Source organism: Ranitomeya variabilis, chromosome 7 (genome assembly GCF_051348905.1).
Source record: "Ranitomeya variabilis isolate aRanVar5 chromosome 7, aRanVar5.hap1, whole genome shotgun sequence".
NCBI lineage: Eukaryota > Metazoa > Chordata > Amphibia > Anura > Dendrobatidae > Ranitomeya > Ranitomeya variabilis.
The window spans coordinates 115298359-115316506 of NC_135238.1; the positions used below are offsets into that span (position 1 = coordinate 115298359).

At 46.3% G+C, this 18148-nt stretch overlaps 1 protein-coding gene across 10 annotated transcripts in view; it reads right to left on the reverse strand.

The window, feature by feature from the left end:
* Positions 1–18148, reverse strand: part of GULP1 (GULP PTB domain containing engulfment adaptor 1) — a 1809167-nt gene that overhangs the window by 170416 nt on the left and 1620603 nt on the right. For all 10 annotated transcript variants that reach the window (XM_077275671.1, XM_077275676.1, XM_077275674.1 and 7 more), the window contains one exon: positions 16963–17101. In XM_077275671.1, coding sequence (XP_077131786.1) covers positions 16963–17101 — 139 coding nt within the window. The remainder of the gene's footprint in view (positions 1–16962; positions 17102–18148) is intronic.

Genomic DNA, 18148 nt, shown 5'->3' on the forward strand with positions numbered 1-18148 from the left:
GACTGCTCAGTGACTAGTAATAGGCTTAGCAGGTGGTTTGACTAGGTGGGCCAATGTAGCCCATTTGGTGTTATTTGTGGTTTGTTACCTGTTTAGTGGTCAGTTTTTTGAGCAGGGAATTCTAGGGTCAATAGGGTCAGCCGCCGTGGAGCGGGGGCGCCATTTGCGTATATTAGGGTGCCAAACTCCGCTGACAGGCAGGGCTTGGTAGGGGATACTAGGGCTATTAGGCCCACCCATTGCATTAGGTTTTTTCAAGGTTGCCATTTTTTTATAGCTGCCTGGTTTTTGTTTTTCTGATATTTTTTGGTTGTTGTTGATTTTTAACGTAATCTAATAAAGTTCATTTTTATGGTATTAGTTTTTCCTTTTTATGAGCATTCCATTTAACTAATCCTCCTTACCAAAGTTTATAATTAAATTTGTGGTACTACCATAACTCTCTGGCAGCATGTCACCTGTCTCCATTACTCCCTATATCCAACCACTTGCTCAATCATTTCACCTTCACATCAAAATCATCTCCATAATTCACCCTTTTCTTCTCTCCCTTCTTCACACTGTGTCAGTTGTTGCACCATCCTGCTTCTCTTTCTTCATCTCTGACTATCATCCTACCGGTTGCTATCGTAATGATCTAAGACAAAGAACCTACATAATCTAAACCTTTCTCTCCCATCTCCAAAACTTTATTTGAGCTGCACCATTTTGGAATGCACTACTCCAGACAATCTGGTTAATTCCCAGTGCCCACAGTTTTAAGTGTGTCCTGAAAAAACATAACCTAACTATTCTCAGATATCTGTTTCCAAATTTTCCACTAAAATTGGTGTTTTCAAACATTGGTTTGTCACAATATCCATTGTTTAATAGCACTTTGCATCTGCTGATATAAAGTACACAGTAGCATAGCTACTGGGGGGCAGACAGGGCGGTCGCCCAGGGCCCCAAGCTCTGAGGGAGCCCACCCAGAGCTACGCTACTGTAAACGTATTGGCGCACGCAGCCAATGCTGCCCGGCTGCTATTGGCCCCTGAGCAGGCAGGTGGCCCCGGTGCCAGCAGTGGGACCCCTCACCCATCATCGCAAGGTCAGCTGTATTGGCATCTAGCCGATACAGCTGACCACATTGATGAGGGAAGGAGCGTGTTAGGGAATCTCAAACCATGTCCTCTGCGGTCTCCCATTCTTCCCCAGCTGCAGTGGAGTCTGCTCAGCAGAGACGTTGGTCCCAGCATCTGGCTCAAGCTGATACTGTGCGTCTGGTTACAGCTGCCGCCCCAGGTTCAGCCTTTGTAACCAGCAAGTATCAGCGGCAAGCAGACGTTCCAGGGACTAAGTACTGCTTTTTATCTACGGAGCATGCCCGTGGGACGACCTCTCATTGGAGGTGGGAGGTCACAAGCTCAGGTCCGATTGGACCACTAGGAAGGTCCCGGAAGGCTACATCTATAAAAGGCTTGCATGGCTGCTACAGGGTCTGCCTATGAGGATGATGCCTTATACTACAGGGTCTGCCTATGGGGGTGCTGCCTTATACTACAGGGTCTGCCTATTTGGGTGCTGCCTTATACTACAGGGTCTGCCTATTGGGATTGTGCCTTATACTACAGGGTCAGCCTATGGGGCTGCTGACTTATACTACAGGGTCTGCCTATACGGGTGCTGCCTTACACTACAGGGTCTTGCTATGTGTGCTGCCTTATACTACAGGGTCTGCCAGTGGCATACCTCATTATACTACAGGGTCTGCCTATGGGGGTGCTGCGTTATACCACAAGGTCTGCCTGTGGGATGTTGCTTTATACTACAGGGTCTGCCTATTAGGGATGCTGCCTTATACTACAGGGTCTGCCTATGGGGTGCTGCATTACACTACAGGGTCTGCCTATGGGGTGCTGCCTTATATTACAGGGGCTGCCTATGAGGATGCTATTTTATACTACAGGTTCTCCCTGTAGGGTGCTGCATTATACTGCAAGGTCTGCCTATGGGGATGCTGCCTTATACTACAGAGTCTGCCTATGGGGTGCTGCATTATATTACAGGGTCTGTCTATGGGGGTGCTGTCTTATACTACAGGGTCTGCCTGTGGGGTGCTGTTTTATACTATAGGGTCTGCCTGTGGGGTGCTGCCTCATACTACTGGTTCTACCTAGGGGGGTTCTGCCTTATACTACAGGGATTGCCTGTAGGGTGCTGCCTTATACAACAGGGTCTGCCTATGGGGATGCTGCCTTATACTACAGGTTCTGCCTATGGGGTGCTGCTTTATACTAAAGGGTCTGCTCATGGGGGTGCTGTCTTATACTACACGGTCTGCCTGTGGGTTGCTGTCTTATACTACAGGGTCTGCCTGTGGGGTGCTGCCTTATACAACTGGTTCTACCTGTGGGGGTTCTGCCTTATACTACAGGGTTTGCCTATGGGGATGCTGCTTTATACCACAGGGTCTGCCTATGGGGGTGCTGCCTTATACTACAGGTGCTGCCTATGAGGCTGCTGTCTTATACTACAGGGTCGGCCTGTGGGGTGCTGCCTTATACTACAGGGTCTGCCTATTGGGGTGCTGTCTTATACTACAGGGGCTGCCTGTGGGGTGCTGCCTTATACTACAGGGTCTACCTGTGGGGAAACTGCCTTATACTACAGCGTCTGCTTATGGGGTGCTGCCTTATACTACAGGGTCTGCCTATGGGGGTGCTGCCTTATACTACAGGGTGTCAGGACTCTGAACATTTTTTACCTTTTGTGCATTACTGCCCTTTTCCAAGATTGCATCTTTGGTCTCATGTGCACTGTGTCTTCCTGCTATAAAACTCCACCCCAGCCTTCAGTCTGTGCTAGAGTATTCTGCCTTGCATCCAGCTCCTGACCTCTGACTACTCCCTGGCTATACACTTGCTCCTGTGAACCTGTGTGGTGATCTTGCTACTCTGCTCTGAGTTCCTGCTGCATACACAAGTTTCCAGTAATCCTCCTTCATCTGCTGCTCGTGTTTACTTCCATCTGCATTTGCTGGACATGTAAGCTGTTGCTGATTTGCAATAACCTGAGACTATTAACCAGGCCTCCCTGGTTGAGCTAAGATTTGATTTGAACCACCTTATAAGCATATCTATCTGTGTCTGGACTAAGACAAGGATTTATTTGTGTCAAGGATAACTGTGAAGAATAACTGTGCTTCATAGACATTCTGCTTGATTGCATTTTCCTCTGAAGTTTCCTATAGACTCCTAAACTGCGTTTATTATTTGCACCAAGTGTTGAGGACTTGAGTTTCTCTTTGCACCTGTTTGAATCACCGTGTGATAATATAGACTTTACCACTTATAAAACTGTGTCCCGTAGTTATCTTGTTCGACGCAAAGTGTCTGCTACATCCTTGTGCTTTCTTTTCCCGTAGACTAACCTCAGCAGAGAAGAATTACGACGTGGGAGACAAGGAATTGCTGACTATTATTGCGGCTTTCAAAGAATCGAGGCATCATCTGCAAGGAGCTGCACAACAGATCACAGTGCTAACTGACCATCGCAATCTAGAGTTCCTTAGATCCGCTAGATATCTTTCTCCTCGTCAGGCTCGTTGGAACTTATTTTTAAATCAATTATCTTTGTTATCTCGTACCGTCCAGGTTCTCGTAATGGGAAGGCTGATGCTTTATCCTGAATCCATGCTGTGGATTATTTACCTGGAGCCCCAGCCAAGTCCATTCTACCTGATGCCAATTTCATTGGAGTTATTCACGATCAGGACTTGTGGAAGGAGTGCAAGGAGGCCTATGAAGGTTATGTATTTCTGGCCAACCCACCTGCGCATATTAATCTTGTCTTTAAGGGTGGCATGTGGTTCAGAGATCGACGTATCTACGTCCCTGAGGTTGTCCGTCTGCAGATCCTCAAGTTGGTACATGACTCCAACTTGGCTGGTCACAGGGGGGTACAGAAGACACAAAAGTTCCTGAGCCGATTCTTCTGGTGGCCAACTTGCCTGAAGGATACCAAGGACTATGTTCTCTCTTGCGAAGTATGTGCCCGTTACAAGACTCCTCATGTGGCACCTACGGGTCTTCTACAACCATTACCTGTTCCGTCCTGCCCTTGGGGGTCTATATCAATGGACTTTATTGTGGAGCTGCCTACATCGGGGGGCATGAATACAATCATGGTGGTAGTTGATCGCCTGACTAAAGCTGCTCCTTTTTTTCCATGCCCCGGCCTCCCCTCAGCTAAAGATACAGTGAACTTGGTTATACAGAATGTCTTTCGGTTGCATGGGGTTCCGGATGAGATCATCTCTGACTGTGGAGTGCAGTTCACTTCAAGATTCTGGAAGGGGTTTTGCACTGCACTCAATATTAATGTCTGTCTCTCTTCTGCTTACCATCCCCAGACAAATGGTCAGACTGAGCGTACCACCCACACGCTGGAACAATATCTAAGATGCTATGTCAGCCATCGCCAGGATGATTGGTTGGAGTTGTTGCCGTTAGCCGAATTTTCATATAATAATTCTCAGAGCGCCTCCACTAAATTTACACCTTTCTTTGCCAATCTGGGTTATCATCCATGTATTTTAACTAGGTCTCCAATTAATTTTCCGGTTCCGGCAGTGGAGGAAAGGCTGACTGCGATGAGACAAAATCTGGAGGTTCTGAAGGAATCCCTGACCACAGCTTAAGAACGTTGTAAGAGATCAGCTAATAGATTCCGTGAACCTGCACCCATGTTCACGGTAGGAGATTCCGTGTGGTTAGCAACTAAGAATCTGAAGTTAAACGTTCCTTCACAAAAACTTGGACAGAAATTCATTGGCCCTTTCAAGATCAACGGTATTGTGAGCTCTGTGGCCTGCCGGCTGAAGCTGCCTAGGACAATGAAGGTACACCCAGGTTTTCATGTATCTTTACTAAAGCCTGTATCTCCTAATACCTTCCAGGGATGTGTTGTGCCACTTCCGCAGCCTGTGCTGATTGATGGACAAGAACAATTTGTGGTGGAGGAAATTATTGATTCCAGGATTCGGAGGAATCAGCTCCAATATCTGATAAGATGGCAGGGATATCCCAATGAGAAAGACTCTTGGGAACCTGTGGAAAACATCAATGCCCAACAGAAGATTTCTCGTTTCCATCAGAGATTCCCTGAGAAACCAGGTCCAGGATCGTCCTGAGGCCGCTTCTAAGGAGCGAGTAATGTCAGGACTCTGAACATTTTTTACCTTTTGTGCATTACTGCCCTTTTCCAAGATGGCGTCTTTGGTCTCATGTGCACTGTGTCTTCCTGCTATAAAACTCCACCCCAGCCTTCAGTCTGTGCTAGAGTATTCTGCCTTGCATCCAGCTCCTGACCTCTGATTACTCCCTGGCTATACACCTGCTCCTGTGAACCTCTGTGGTGATCCTGCTACTCTGCTCTGAGTTCCTGCTGCATACACAAGTTTTCAGTAATCCTCCTTCATCTGCTGCTGGTGTTTACTTCCATCTGCATTTGCTGGACATGTAAGCTGTTGCTGCTTTGCAATAATCTGAGACTATTAACCAGGCCTCCCTGGTTGAGCTAAAATTTGATTTGAACTGCCTTATAAGCATATCTATCTGCGTCTGGACTAAGACAAGGATTTATTAGTGTCAAGTATCACTGTGAAGAATAACTGTGCTTCATAGACATTCTGCTTGATTGCATTTTCCTCTGAAGTTTCCTATAGACTCCTAAGCTTGAGTTTCTCTCTGCACCTGTTTGAATCACCGTGTGATAATATAGACTTTACCACTTATAAAACTGTGTCCTGTAGTTATCTTGTTCCATGCAAAGAGTCTCCTGAGTTATCCCCTATAATTATTACACAGGGTCTGCCTGTGAGATGCTGTCATATACTACAGGGTCTGCCTGTGGGGTGCTGCCTTATACTACTGGATCTGCCTAAGGGAGTTCAGCCTTATACTATAGGGTTTGCCTGTGGGGTGTTGCCTTATACTACTAGGTCTGCCTATGGGGATGCTGCTTTATACTACAGGGTCTGTCTATGGGGGTGCTGCCTTATACTACAGGGTCTGCCTATGGGGAAGCTGCCTTATGCTGCAAGGTCTGCCTATGAGGCTGCTGTTTTACACCACAGGGTCTGCCTGTGGAGTACTGCCGTTTACTCTAGGGTCTGCTTATGGGGGTTCTGCCTTATACTACAGTGTATGCCTGTGGGATTCTGCCTTATACTACAGTGTCTGCCTATAGGGGAACTGCATTATACTACAAGGTCTGCCTGTGGGATGCTGCCTTATACTACAGGGTCTGCCTATGGGGGCGCTGCCTTATACTATAGGGTCTGCCTATGAGGGTGTTGTAATATACTACAGGGTCTGCCTATGGGATGCTGCCTCATACTACAGGGTCTGCTTTTGGGATGCTGCCTTATACTACAGGGTCTGCCTATGGAATGCTGCCTTATACTACAGGGTCTGCCAATGGGGGTGCTGTCTTATACTCTAGGGTCTGCCTATAGGGGTGCTGCTTTATACTACAGGGTCTGCCAATGGGGATGCTGCCTTATACCACAGAGTATGCCTATGAGGTGCTGCCTTATACTACAAGGTCTGCCTATATGGGTGCTGACTTATATTACAGGGTATGCCTATGGGAGTGCTGCTTTACAGTACAGGGTCTTCCTATGGGGTGCTGCCTTATACTACAGGGTCTGCCTATTGGTGTGCTGTCTTATACTACAGGGTCTGCCTGTGGGGTGCTGTCTTATACTGCAGGGTCTGCCTGTGGGGTGCTGACTTATACTACTGGTTCTGCCTATGGGGGTTCTGCCTTATACTACAGGGTTTGCCTGTGGGGTGCTGCCTTATACTACTAGGTCTGCCTATGGGGATGCTGCTTTATACTTCAGGGTCTGCCTATGGGGTTCTGCCTTATACTACAGGGGTTGCCTATGACGATGCTGTCTTATACTTCAGGGTCTGCCTGTAGGGTGCTGCCTAATACTACAGGGTCTGCCTATGGGGAAGCTGCCTTAAACTACAAGGTCTGCCTATGAGGGTGCTGTCTTATAATACAGGGTCTGCCTGTGGGGTGCTGCCTTATACTACAGGGTCTGCCTATGGGGGTTCTACCTAATACTAGTGTCTGCCTCTGGGGTGCTGCCTTATATTATAGTGTCTGCCTATTTGGGTGCTGCCTTATACTACAAGGTCCGCCTGTGGGATGTTGCCTTATACTACAGAGTCTGCATTTGGGGGTGCTGCCTTATACTACAGGGTCTACCTATGAGGGTGCTGTCATATACTACAGGGTTGAATGTGGGATGCTGCCATATACTTCAGGGTCTGCTTATGGGGATGCTGCCTAATACTACAGGGTATGCCTTTGGGGTGCTGCCTTATACTGCACGGTCTGCCTATGGGTGTGCTGCCTTATACTACAAGGTCTGCCTGTGGGATGCTGCATTATACTACAGGGTCTGCCTATGGGGGTGCTGTCTTATACTACAGGGTCTTTTTTTCAGGTGCTGCCTTATACTACAGGGTCTGCCTGTTGGGTGCTGCCTTAAACTACAAGGTCTGCCTGTGGGATGCTGCATTATGCTACAGGGTCTGCCTATGGGGGTGCTGTCTTATACTACAGGGTCTTCTTGTGGGGTGCTGACTTATACTGCAGGGTCTGCCTATGTGTGTGCTGCCTTATACTACAAGGTCTGCCAGTGGGATGCTGCATTATACTATAGGGTCTGCCTATGGGGGTGCTGTCTTATACTACAGGGTCTTCTTGTGGGGTGCTGCCTTATACTACAGGGTCTGCCTGTTGAGTGCTGCCTTATGATACATGGTCAGTCTATGGGGGTTCTGCTTTATACTACAGGGTCTGCCTATGGGGATGCTGCCTTATACTGCAGGATCTGCCTATGGGGTGCTGCCTTATACTACAGGGTCTGCCTGTTGGGTGCTACCTTGTACTACAGGGTCTGCCTGTTGGGTGCTGCCTTATACTACAGGGTCTGCCTATAGGGATGCTGCGTTATACTACAGGGTCTGCCTATGGGGGTGCTGCCTTATACTACAAGGTCTCCCTGTGGGATGCTGCTTTATACTACAGGCTTTTCCTATGGGGATGCTGCCTTATACTACAGTGTCTGACTATGGGGGTCCTGCCTTATTCTACAAAGTCTGCCTGTGGGATGCTGCTTTGTGCTACAGGGTCTGCTATGGGGTGCTGCCTTATACTACAGGGCTGCCTATGAAGGTGCTGTCTTCTACTACTGGGACTGCCTGTGGTTTGCTGCCTTATACTTCAGGGTCTGCCTATAGGGGTGATGCTTTATACTACAGGGTCTGCCTACGTGGTTGCTGCCTTATGCTACAGAGTTTGCCTATGGGGTGCTGACTTATACTACAGGGTCTGCCTATAGGGATGCTGCCTAAAACTACAGGGTCTGCCTATATGGGTGTTGCCTTATACTACAGGGTCTGCCTATATGGGTGCTGCTGTATACTACAGGGTCTGCCTATGAGGGCTGCCTTATACTACATGGTCTGCCTGTGGGGTGCTGCGTTAAACTGCAGGGTCTGCATATGGGGTGCTGCCTCATACTACAAGGTCTGCTAGTGGGATGCTGCTTTATACTACAGGGTCTGCCTATGGGGTGCTGACTTATACTACAGGGTCTGCCTATGAGGGTGCTGTCTTTTACTAAAGGGTCTGCTTGTGGGGTGCTGCCTTATACTACAGGGTCTGCCTATGGGGTGCTGCCTTATACTACAGGGTCTGCATAAGGGGGTGCTGACTTATACTACAAGGTCTGCCTGTGGGGTGCTGCTTATACTACAGGGTCTGCCTGTGGTGTGCTGCCTTATACTACAGGGTCTGCCTATGGGGGTGCTGACTTATACTACAAGGTCTGCCTGTGGGGTGCTGCCTTATACTACAGGGTATGCCTATGGGAGTGCTGCCTTATACTACAGGGTCTGCCTATGAGGGTGCTGTCTTATACTACACTAGACTGTGGCCCGATTCTAATGCATCGGGTATTCTAGAATATGCATGTCCCCGTAGTATATGGACAATGATGATTCCAGAATTCACGGCAGACTGTGCCCGTCGCTGATTGGTCGAGGCAACCTTTATGACATCATCGTCGCCATGGCAACCAGTATGACATCTACGTCGATACTGTGCCCGTCGCTGATTGGTCGAGGCGAATTCACGGCAGACTGTGCCCGTCACTGATTGGTCGAGGCAACCTTTATGACATCATCGTCGCCATGCTGTGCCCGTCTCTGATTAGTCGAGGCCTGGCGGCCTCAACCAATCGGAGACACGGGATTTCCAGGACAGACAGACAGACAGACAGAGAGACAGACAGACAGACAGACGGAAAAACCCTTAGACAATTATATATATAGATGGTCTGCCTGTAGGGTGCTGCCTTATACTACAGGGTCTGCCTATGGGGATGCTGCCTTATACTACAGTGTCTGATTTTGGGGTGCTGCCTTATACTACAGGGTCTGCCTATGGAGGTGCTGTCTTATACTATAGGGTCTGCCTGTGGGGTGCTGTCTTATACTAAAGGGTCTGCCTGTGAAGTGCTACCTTATGCTACAGGTTCTGCCTATATGGGTGCTGCTTTATACTACAGGGTCTGCCTGTGGGGTGCTGCCTTACACTACAGGGTCTGCCTATGGGGGTGCTGCCTTATACTACAGGGTCTGCCTATGGGGGTGCTGTCTTATGCTACAGAACCTGCCTGTGGGGTGCTGTCTTATGCTACAGGGTCTGCCTGTGAAGTGCTGCCTTATGCTACAGGGTCTGTCTATGGGGGTGCCGTCTTATACTACAGGGTCTGCCTATGTGGGTGCTTCCTTATACTACAGGGTCTGCCTTTATGGGTCCTGCTTTATACTACAGGGGCTGTCATGTGGATGCTGCCTTATAGTACAGGGTCTGTCTATGGGGTGCTGCCTTATACTACAGGGTCTGCCTATATGGGTGCTGCCTTATACTACAGGGTCTGCCCATGGTGATGCTGCCTTATACTACAGGGTCTGCCTATGGGGATGCTGCCTTAAACTACAGGATTGCCTATATGGGTGTTGCCTTATACTACAGGGTCTGCCTATATGGGTTCTGCTGTATACTACAGGGTCTGCGTATGTGGGCTGCCTTATACTACATGGTCTGCCTGTGGGGTGCTGCGTTATACTGCAGGGTCTGCATATGGGGTGCTGCCTCATACTACAAGGTCTGCTAGTGGGATGCTGCTTTATACTACAGAGTCTGCCTATGTGGTGCTGACTTATACTACAGGGTCTGACTATGAGGGTGCTGTCTTTTACTAAAGTTTCTGCTTGTGGGGTGCTGCCTTATACTACAGGGTCTGCCTATGGGGATGCTGCCTTATACTACAGTGTCTGCCTATGGGGTGCTGCCCTATACTACAGGGTCTGCATATGGGGTGCTGTCTTATACTTCAGGGTCTGCCTGTGAGGTGTTGCCTTATACTACAGGGTCTGCCTATGTGGGTTGCCTTATACTACATGGTCTGCCTGTGGGGTGCTGCGTTATACTGCAGGGTCTGCATATGGGGTGCTGCCTCATACTACAAGGTCTGCTAGTAGGATGCTGCTTTATGCTACAGGGTCTGCCTATGGGGTGCTGACTTATACTACAGGGTCTGCCTATGAGGGTGCTGTCTTTTACTAAAGTTTCTGCTTGTGGGGTGCTGCCTTATACTACAGGGTCTGCCTATGGGGATGCTTCCTTATACTACAGTGTCTGCCTATGGCGTGCTGCCTTATACTACAGGGTCTGCATATGGGGGTGCTGTCTGATACTTCAGGGTCTGCCTGTGAGGTGCTGCCTTATACTACAGGGTCAGCCTGGGGTGTTCTGCCTTATACTACAGGGTCTGCCTATGGGGGTGCTGCCTTATACTACAGGGTCTGCCCATGAGGGTGCTGTCTTATACTACATGGTCTGCCTATGGGGGTGTTGCCTTATACTACAGTGTATGCTTTTGGGGTGCTGCCTTATACTACACGGTCTGCCTATGGGGGTGCTGTCTTATAATACAGGGTCTGCCTGTGGGGTGCTGTCTTATACTAAAGGGTCTGCCTGTGAGGTGCTGCCTTATGCTACAGGTTCTGCCTATATGGGTGCTGCTTTATACTACAGGGTCTGCCTGTGGGTTGCTGCCTTATACTACAGGGTCTGCCTATGGGGGTGCTGCCTTATACTACAGGGTCTGCCTATAGGGGTGCTGTCTTATACTACAGGGTCTGCCTGTGGGTTGCTGTCTTATACTAAAGGGTCTGCCTGTGAGGTGCTGCCTTATGCTACAGAGTCTGCCTATATGGGTGCTGCTTTATACTAGAGCAAAGCAAAGTCCAGCTCACCATGGTTGACATCTCTGGATACTCGGAGCACGGAACCGCTGTGTCAGGGCGTAGAAGGATCAAGGAAGAAGGAAACATCCAGCTCAACGAGATAGTGAAAAAACGTGTCGTTCCTTTATTCACTTCAAAAATATATGTGGAGGATAAAAACATCAGCAACAACAGGAATAAAAACAGTATCAACGCGTTTCTGGTGACAGAGCACCCTTAGTCATGACTAAGGGTGCTCTGTCACCAGAAACGCGTTGATACTGTTTTTATTCCTGTTGTTGCTGATGTTTTTATCCTCCACATATATTATTGAAGTGAATAAAGGAACGACACGTTTTTTCACTATCTCGTTGAGCTGGATGTTTCCTTCTTCCTTGCTGCTTTATACTACAGGGTCTGCCTATGTGGATACTGCTTTATACTACAGTGTTTGCCTTTGGGGTGCTGCCGTAAACTACAGGGTCTGCCTATGGGGGTGCTGTCTTATGCTACAGAACCTGCCTGTGAGGTGCTGTCTTATGCTACAGGGTCTGCCTGTGAAGTGCTGCCTTATGCTACAGGGTCTGTCTATGGGGGTGCTGTCTTATACTACAGGGTCTGCCTATGTGGGTGCTTCCTTATACTACAGGGTCTGCCTTTATAGGTGCTGCTTTATACTACAGGGGCTGTCATGTGGATGCTGCGTTATAGTACAGGGTCTGTCTTTGGGGTGCTGCCTTATACTACAGGGTCTGCCTATATGGGTGCTGCCTTATACTACAGGGTCTGCCCATGGTGATGCTGCCTTATACTACAGGGTCTGCCTATGGGGATGCTGCCTTAAACTACAGGGTCTGCCTATATGGGTGTTGTCTTATACTACAGGGTCTGCCTATATGGGTGCTGCTGTATACTACAGGGTCTACCTATGTGGGCTGCCTTATACTACAGGGTCTGCCTGTGGGGTGCTGCGCTATACTGCAGGGTCTGCATATGGGGTGCTGCCTCATACTACAAGGTCTGCTAGTGGGATGCTGCTTTATACTACAGGGTCTGCCTATGTGGTGCTGACTTATACTACAGGGTCAGCCTATGAGAATGCTGTCTTTTACTAAAGGATCTGCTTGTGGGGTGCTGCCTTATACTACAGGGTCTGCTTATGGGTATGCTGCCTTATACTACAGTGTCTGCCTATGGGGTGCTGCCTTATACTACAGGGTCTGCATATGGGGGTGCTGTCTTATACTTCAGGGTCTGCCTGTGAGGTGCTGCCTTATACTACAGGGTCTGCTTGTGGTGTGCTGCCTTATACTACAGGGTCTGCCTAAGGGGGTGCTGCCTTATACTACAGGGTCTGCCTATGAGGGTGCTGTCTTATACCACAGGGTCTGCCTGTAGGGTGCTGCCTTATACTACAGGGTCTGCCTATGGGGATGCTGCCTTATACTACAGTGTCTGCCTTTGGGGCGCTGCCTTATACTACAGGGTCTGCCTATGGGGGTGCTGTCTTTTACTACAGGGTCTGCCTGTGGGGTGCTGTCTTATACTAAAGGGTCTGCCTGTGAGGTGCTGCCTTATGCTACAGGGTCTGCCTATATGGGTGCTGCTTTATACTACAGGGTCTGCCTGTGGGGTTCTGCCTTATACTACTGGGTCTGCCTATGGGGGTGCTGCCTTATACTACAGTGTCTGCCTATGAGGGTGCTGTCTTATACTACAGGGTCTGCCTGTGGGGTGCTGCCTTATACTACAGGGTCTGCCTATGGGGATGCTGCCTTATACTACAGGGTCTGCCTATGGGGGTGCTGTCTTATACTAAAGGGTCTGCCTGTGAGGTGCCGCCTTATGCTACAGAGTCTGCCTATATGGGTGCTGCTTTATACTACAGGGTCTGCCTATGTGGATGCTGCCTTAAACTACAGGGTCTGCCTATGGGGGTGCTGTCTTATGCTACAGAACCTGCCTGTGGGGTGCTGTCTTATACTACAGGGTCTGCCTGTGAAGTGCTGCCTTATGCTACAGGGTCTGTCTATGGGGGTGCTGTCTTATACTACAGGGTCTGCCTATGTGGGTGCTTCCTTATACTACAGGGTCTGCATTTATGGTGCTGCTTTATACTACAGGGGCTGCCTATGTGGATGCTGCCTTATAGTACAGGGTCTGTCTATGGGCTTCTGCCTTATATTACAGGGTCTGCCTATGGGGTGCTGCTTTATACTACAGGGTCTGCCTATGGGGTGCTGCCTTGTGCTATAGAGTCTGTCTATGGGTGCTGCCTTGCGCTATAGAGTCAGCCTATTGAGGGTGCATTATACAATATAGATTAGGCCTATGGGTAGTGCATTATACTACAGGTCCTTCTCAAAAAATTAGCATATAGTGTTAAATTTCATTATTTACCATAATGTAATGATTACAATTAAACTTTCATATATTATAGATTCATTATCCACCAACTGAAATTTGTCAGGTCTTTTATTGTTTTAATACTGATGATTTTGGCCTACAACTCCTGATAACCCAAAAAACCTGTCTCAATAAATTAGCATATCAAGAAAAGGTTCTCTAAACGACCTATTACCCTAATCTTCTGAATCAACTAATTAACTCTAAACACATGCAAAAGATACCTGAGGCTTTTAAAAACTCCCTGCCTGGTTCATTACTCAAAACCCCCATCATGGGTAAGACTAGCGACCTGACAGATGTCAAGAAGGCCATCATTGACACCCTCAAGCAAGAGGGTAAGACCCAGAAAGAAATTTCTCAACAAATAGGCTGTTCCCAGGGTGCTGTATCAAGGCACCTCAATGGTAAGTCTGTTGGAAGGAAACAATGTGGCAGAAAACGCTGTACAACGAGAAGAGGTGACCGGACCCTGAGGAAGATTGTGGAGAAGGACCGATTCTAGACCTTGGGGAACCTGAGGAAGCAGTGGACTGAGTCTGGTGTGGGAAGGCGTGTGCAGGAAATGGGCTACAGGTGCCGCATTCCCCAGGTAAAGCCACTTTTGAACCATAAACAGCGGCAGAAGCGCCTGACCTGGGCTACAGAGAAGCAGCACTGGACTGTTGCTAAATGGTCCCAAGTACTTTTTTCTGATGAAAGCAAATTTTGCATGTCATTCGGAAATCAAGGTGCCAGAGTCTGGAGGAAGACTGGGGAGAAGGAAATGCCAAAATGCCTGAAGTCCAGTGTCAAGTACCCACAGTCAGTGATGGTGTGGGGTGCCATGTCAGCTGCTGGTGTTGGTCCACTGTGTTTCATCAAGGGCAGGGTCAATGCAGCTAGCTATCAGGAGATTTTGGAGCACTTCATGCTTCCATCGGCTGAAATGCTTTATGGAGATGAACATTTCATTTTTCAGCACGACCTGGCACCTGCTCACAGTGCCAAAACCACTGGTAAATGGTTTACTGACCATGGTATTACTGTGCTCAATTGGCCAGCCAACTCTCCTGACCTTAACCCCATAGAGAATCTGTGGGATATTGTGAAGAGAAAGTTGAGAGACGCAAGACCCAACACTCTGGATGAGCTTAAGGCCGCTATTGAAGCATCCTGGGCCTCCATAACATCTCAGCAGTGTCACAGGCTGATTGCCTCCATGCCACGCCGCATTGAAACAGTCATTTCTGCCAAAGGATTCCCGACAAAGTATTGAGTGCATAACTGAACATTATTATTTGATGTTTTTTTTTGTTTGTTATTAAAAAACACTTTTATTTGATTGGACGGGTGAAATATGCTCATTTATTGAGACAGGTTTTTTGGGTTATCAGGAGTTGTAGGCCAAAATCATCAGTATTAAAACAATAAAAGACCTGACAAATTTCAGTTGGTGGATAATGAATCTATAATATATGAAAGTTTAATTGTAATCATTACATTATGGTAAATAATGAAATTTAACACTATATGCTAATTTTTTGAGAAGGACCTGTATATGGGGGCTTATGGGAGTGCATTATACTATATGGAGGATTATGGGGAGTGCATTATACTACATTTAGGACTATCTGGTGAATTATACTATATGGAGGCTATCTAGGGGGCATCATAGATTGTGGAGATTACAGTGAGGAGGCCATCGTACAGTGTGGGGATTACAGTGAAGGGGCCATCATACAGTGTGGAGATTACAGTGAGGGTGCCATCATACAGTGTTGGAGTCATCAAACAGTTTGGAGGCTACTAAGGGGTCAGTATACTGTGTGGGTGGTACTATACAGTGAGGGGGCATTATACTGTGTGTAAGGTAGCATCATACTGTGTATAGGGGAGCTGTACATTGGGGAGACTCTGGACATTATTAAATGTAAAGTGGGCACTTATTGTTAAAGGGGAACTCAGGTTACTGTGACTATCAAAGGGGCACACGGAGCATTATTACTTTCTAGCAGCAGAATATGGGCACTTTTTTAGGGCAATTGCACATGGCATTACTATATTATAGAAGGGAGCTTTAGAATTTAGAAGGCACAGAGAACCACACAGCAGTAATAGGGACACATACAGCAGCAGCGGCTCAGTATTGGGGTATCAGCAGGATGAGGAGTTTGTGCAGGTTGGGAATAGATGGTGATGGCTGCAATATGAGAAGTGAAACGTGTCTTTGCTGTATTCTCTGCAGCCGAACACTGGCTGGAAGAAGTTGGCATGTCGGTCTGGGCCAGATGGAAAATACGGGAAAAATGAACGATTCAATCAGAAAGAACGTCAGCGGTAAGTCACTATCTGTAACTGTCCTGTGATCTCTTATATGTTCTGTAGCACTGGTATCTACCACTGACCATATGGCGGTAATATCCATGTTGGTCTTTATATAGAGATTATCTTCAGTAACAGCGCGTTCATCTGCTGAGGTTCTCCTCCACTATTAGAGTGCGTCACCAAGTTGTAATCAAGGTTACCTGGTTAGGAGCCCACTCAGAAGTTTTGCCCCCCCTAAACCAAAACCCTAGCTACTCCTCTGACGGTACAGATACTAGTTAGTGACCAGATTGTGCAGCTTTACATGAACACCCTTAGTTATACTAACACTGGTTAGACTAAATAAACATGCATGTTTTGGGTCACCCCTATTTCAGCATAATTTTAATGATAAGTTTGTGGGAAAAGCACTCACTTCTATTGTTTGTATTGGTGTTACAAATTACACTTCAATGTCTAATTTTTCTTGTATATGTACCCTCAGAATTGTAAGTGGATGAATATGTTAAAAATATTTTGAGGCAATCTAAATAAAAAATATGATTGCTGTTCATCAGGCATGGTTTACAACAGCGTCTGAAGAGTCACATGTAAACACAATAAAATATTTGGAGTAGTGAAGTACAGTAAAAAAAGGCTTGATGTAAAGCAGAACAATTAATATAGGGGAAGGAAGAAACCAGTTGTAGTAGTAAACATTAAATCAGGTACAGTTACAATTCTTTCCATATACTGTGTATAGAGTGAGGATTGGCACTGTGTAAATAATAAAACAAAAGACGCCCTTATGTCTGGATTCATTAGAGAACAAGTGAAGTATTGTTCAAATTGAAATCCCAGTCTTTAGACTTTTCACATTTTGGTGGTTCATAACCTAATTATTACTTACTTATTTCAGTTGACCTGCTTGGCACGTATGGAAACTGCGTACCATTTTTTGTAGGTGTTGTTGATCCAGAAGAAAGCGGGGTAAAGGGAACCATGTCAAAAATATCAGTGGAAGGAGATTTTGGTGTCACACTGCCAGCCTAAAATAAAAATGTTTTGCATAAGAATTATTGACACTAGTCAGAAATATCACATGAATCATGCACAAATCATGCATACCAATTGCTATAAACACATTTATGTATGACATCTTAGCATTCAATATGGCTTTATTGTCTTTATCATGTCACTTTATGGTGCACAGGTAATATTTTAAGGAAAGCAACTTAAAAGCTCTGTCCATGTAGGGAGGCTATCACACTATGTGTTTAAGCACTTCCCAACACAAATGTTGGTAGCTACAGGTTCAGCTAATAAAACTTCAGCTAATCAGCTGTTATCATTAGATACAGATAGTGAGGAAATGTATTACTACATACACAACACCCATTGATGTCATTGAATAATTTCTGCAATACACGGCTGCGTACTCTTATGGAATAGAGCAGAGTACAACCTATCTTTATGGCACTCATATGCCCTATTGAAACATTAATTTACAGGGTTACTCTACTTTTACAATAAACTAAAAAAATTACAACTTCCATAGAAAACAAGTTGTAAAATTAAAATTTATTTTATTGCTAATTATAAAATTAAAAATCTTAATGGCAATGCATAAATCAGCATATTTTAATAAGACATTTATAAACAGGCTATTTTTGTGGTGCAATCACTTGAAAATTAATAATTCACTTACATTTGAAACTCCCTTCAAATATCATTAAGAAAAATTAAAAACATTCAAACAAGAAAGTATTTTAGCATAAACTGTGAAATACTTTTCCACTTTTAGATTAAAACCTTGAAAACAATTGTAATCCCTTCCGGGCACTGGCAATTTTGTTCTTTGCACGTTCCTTTTTTTATTTTTCCAACGGTCATAACTTTTTTAAATTTTCCCATTGACATAAAAGTATGTCAGTTTGATTTTTGAAGGACCAGTTGGGGTTTACCATTTATCAAACAATGTACTGGAAAATGGGGAACAAAATTCCAAATGCCAAGAAATCTAAAAAATAAAATTGCCATTTTTTTGCATTTGTTTTTATGGTATTCAGTATAAAGTAAAATAATTCTTCAGGTCA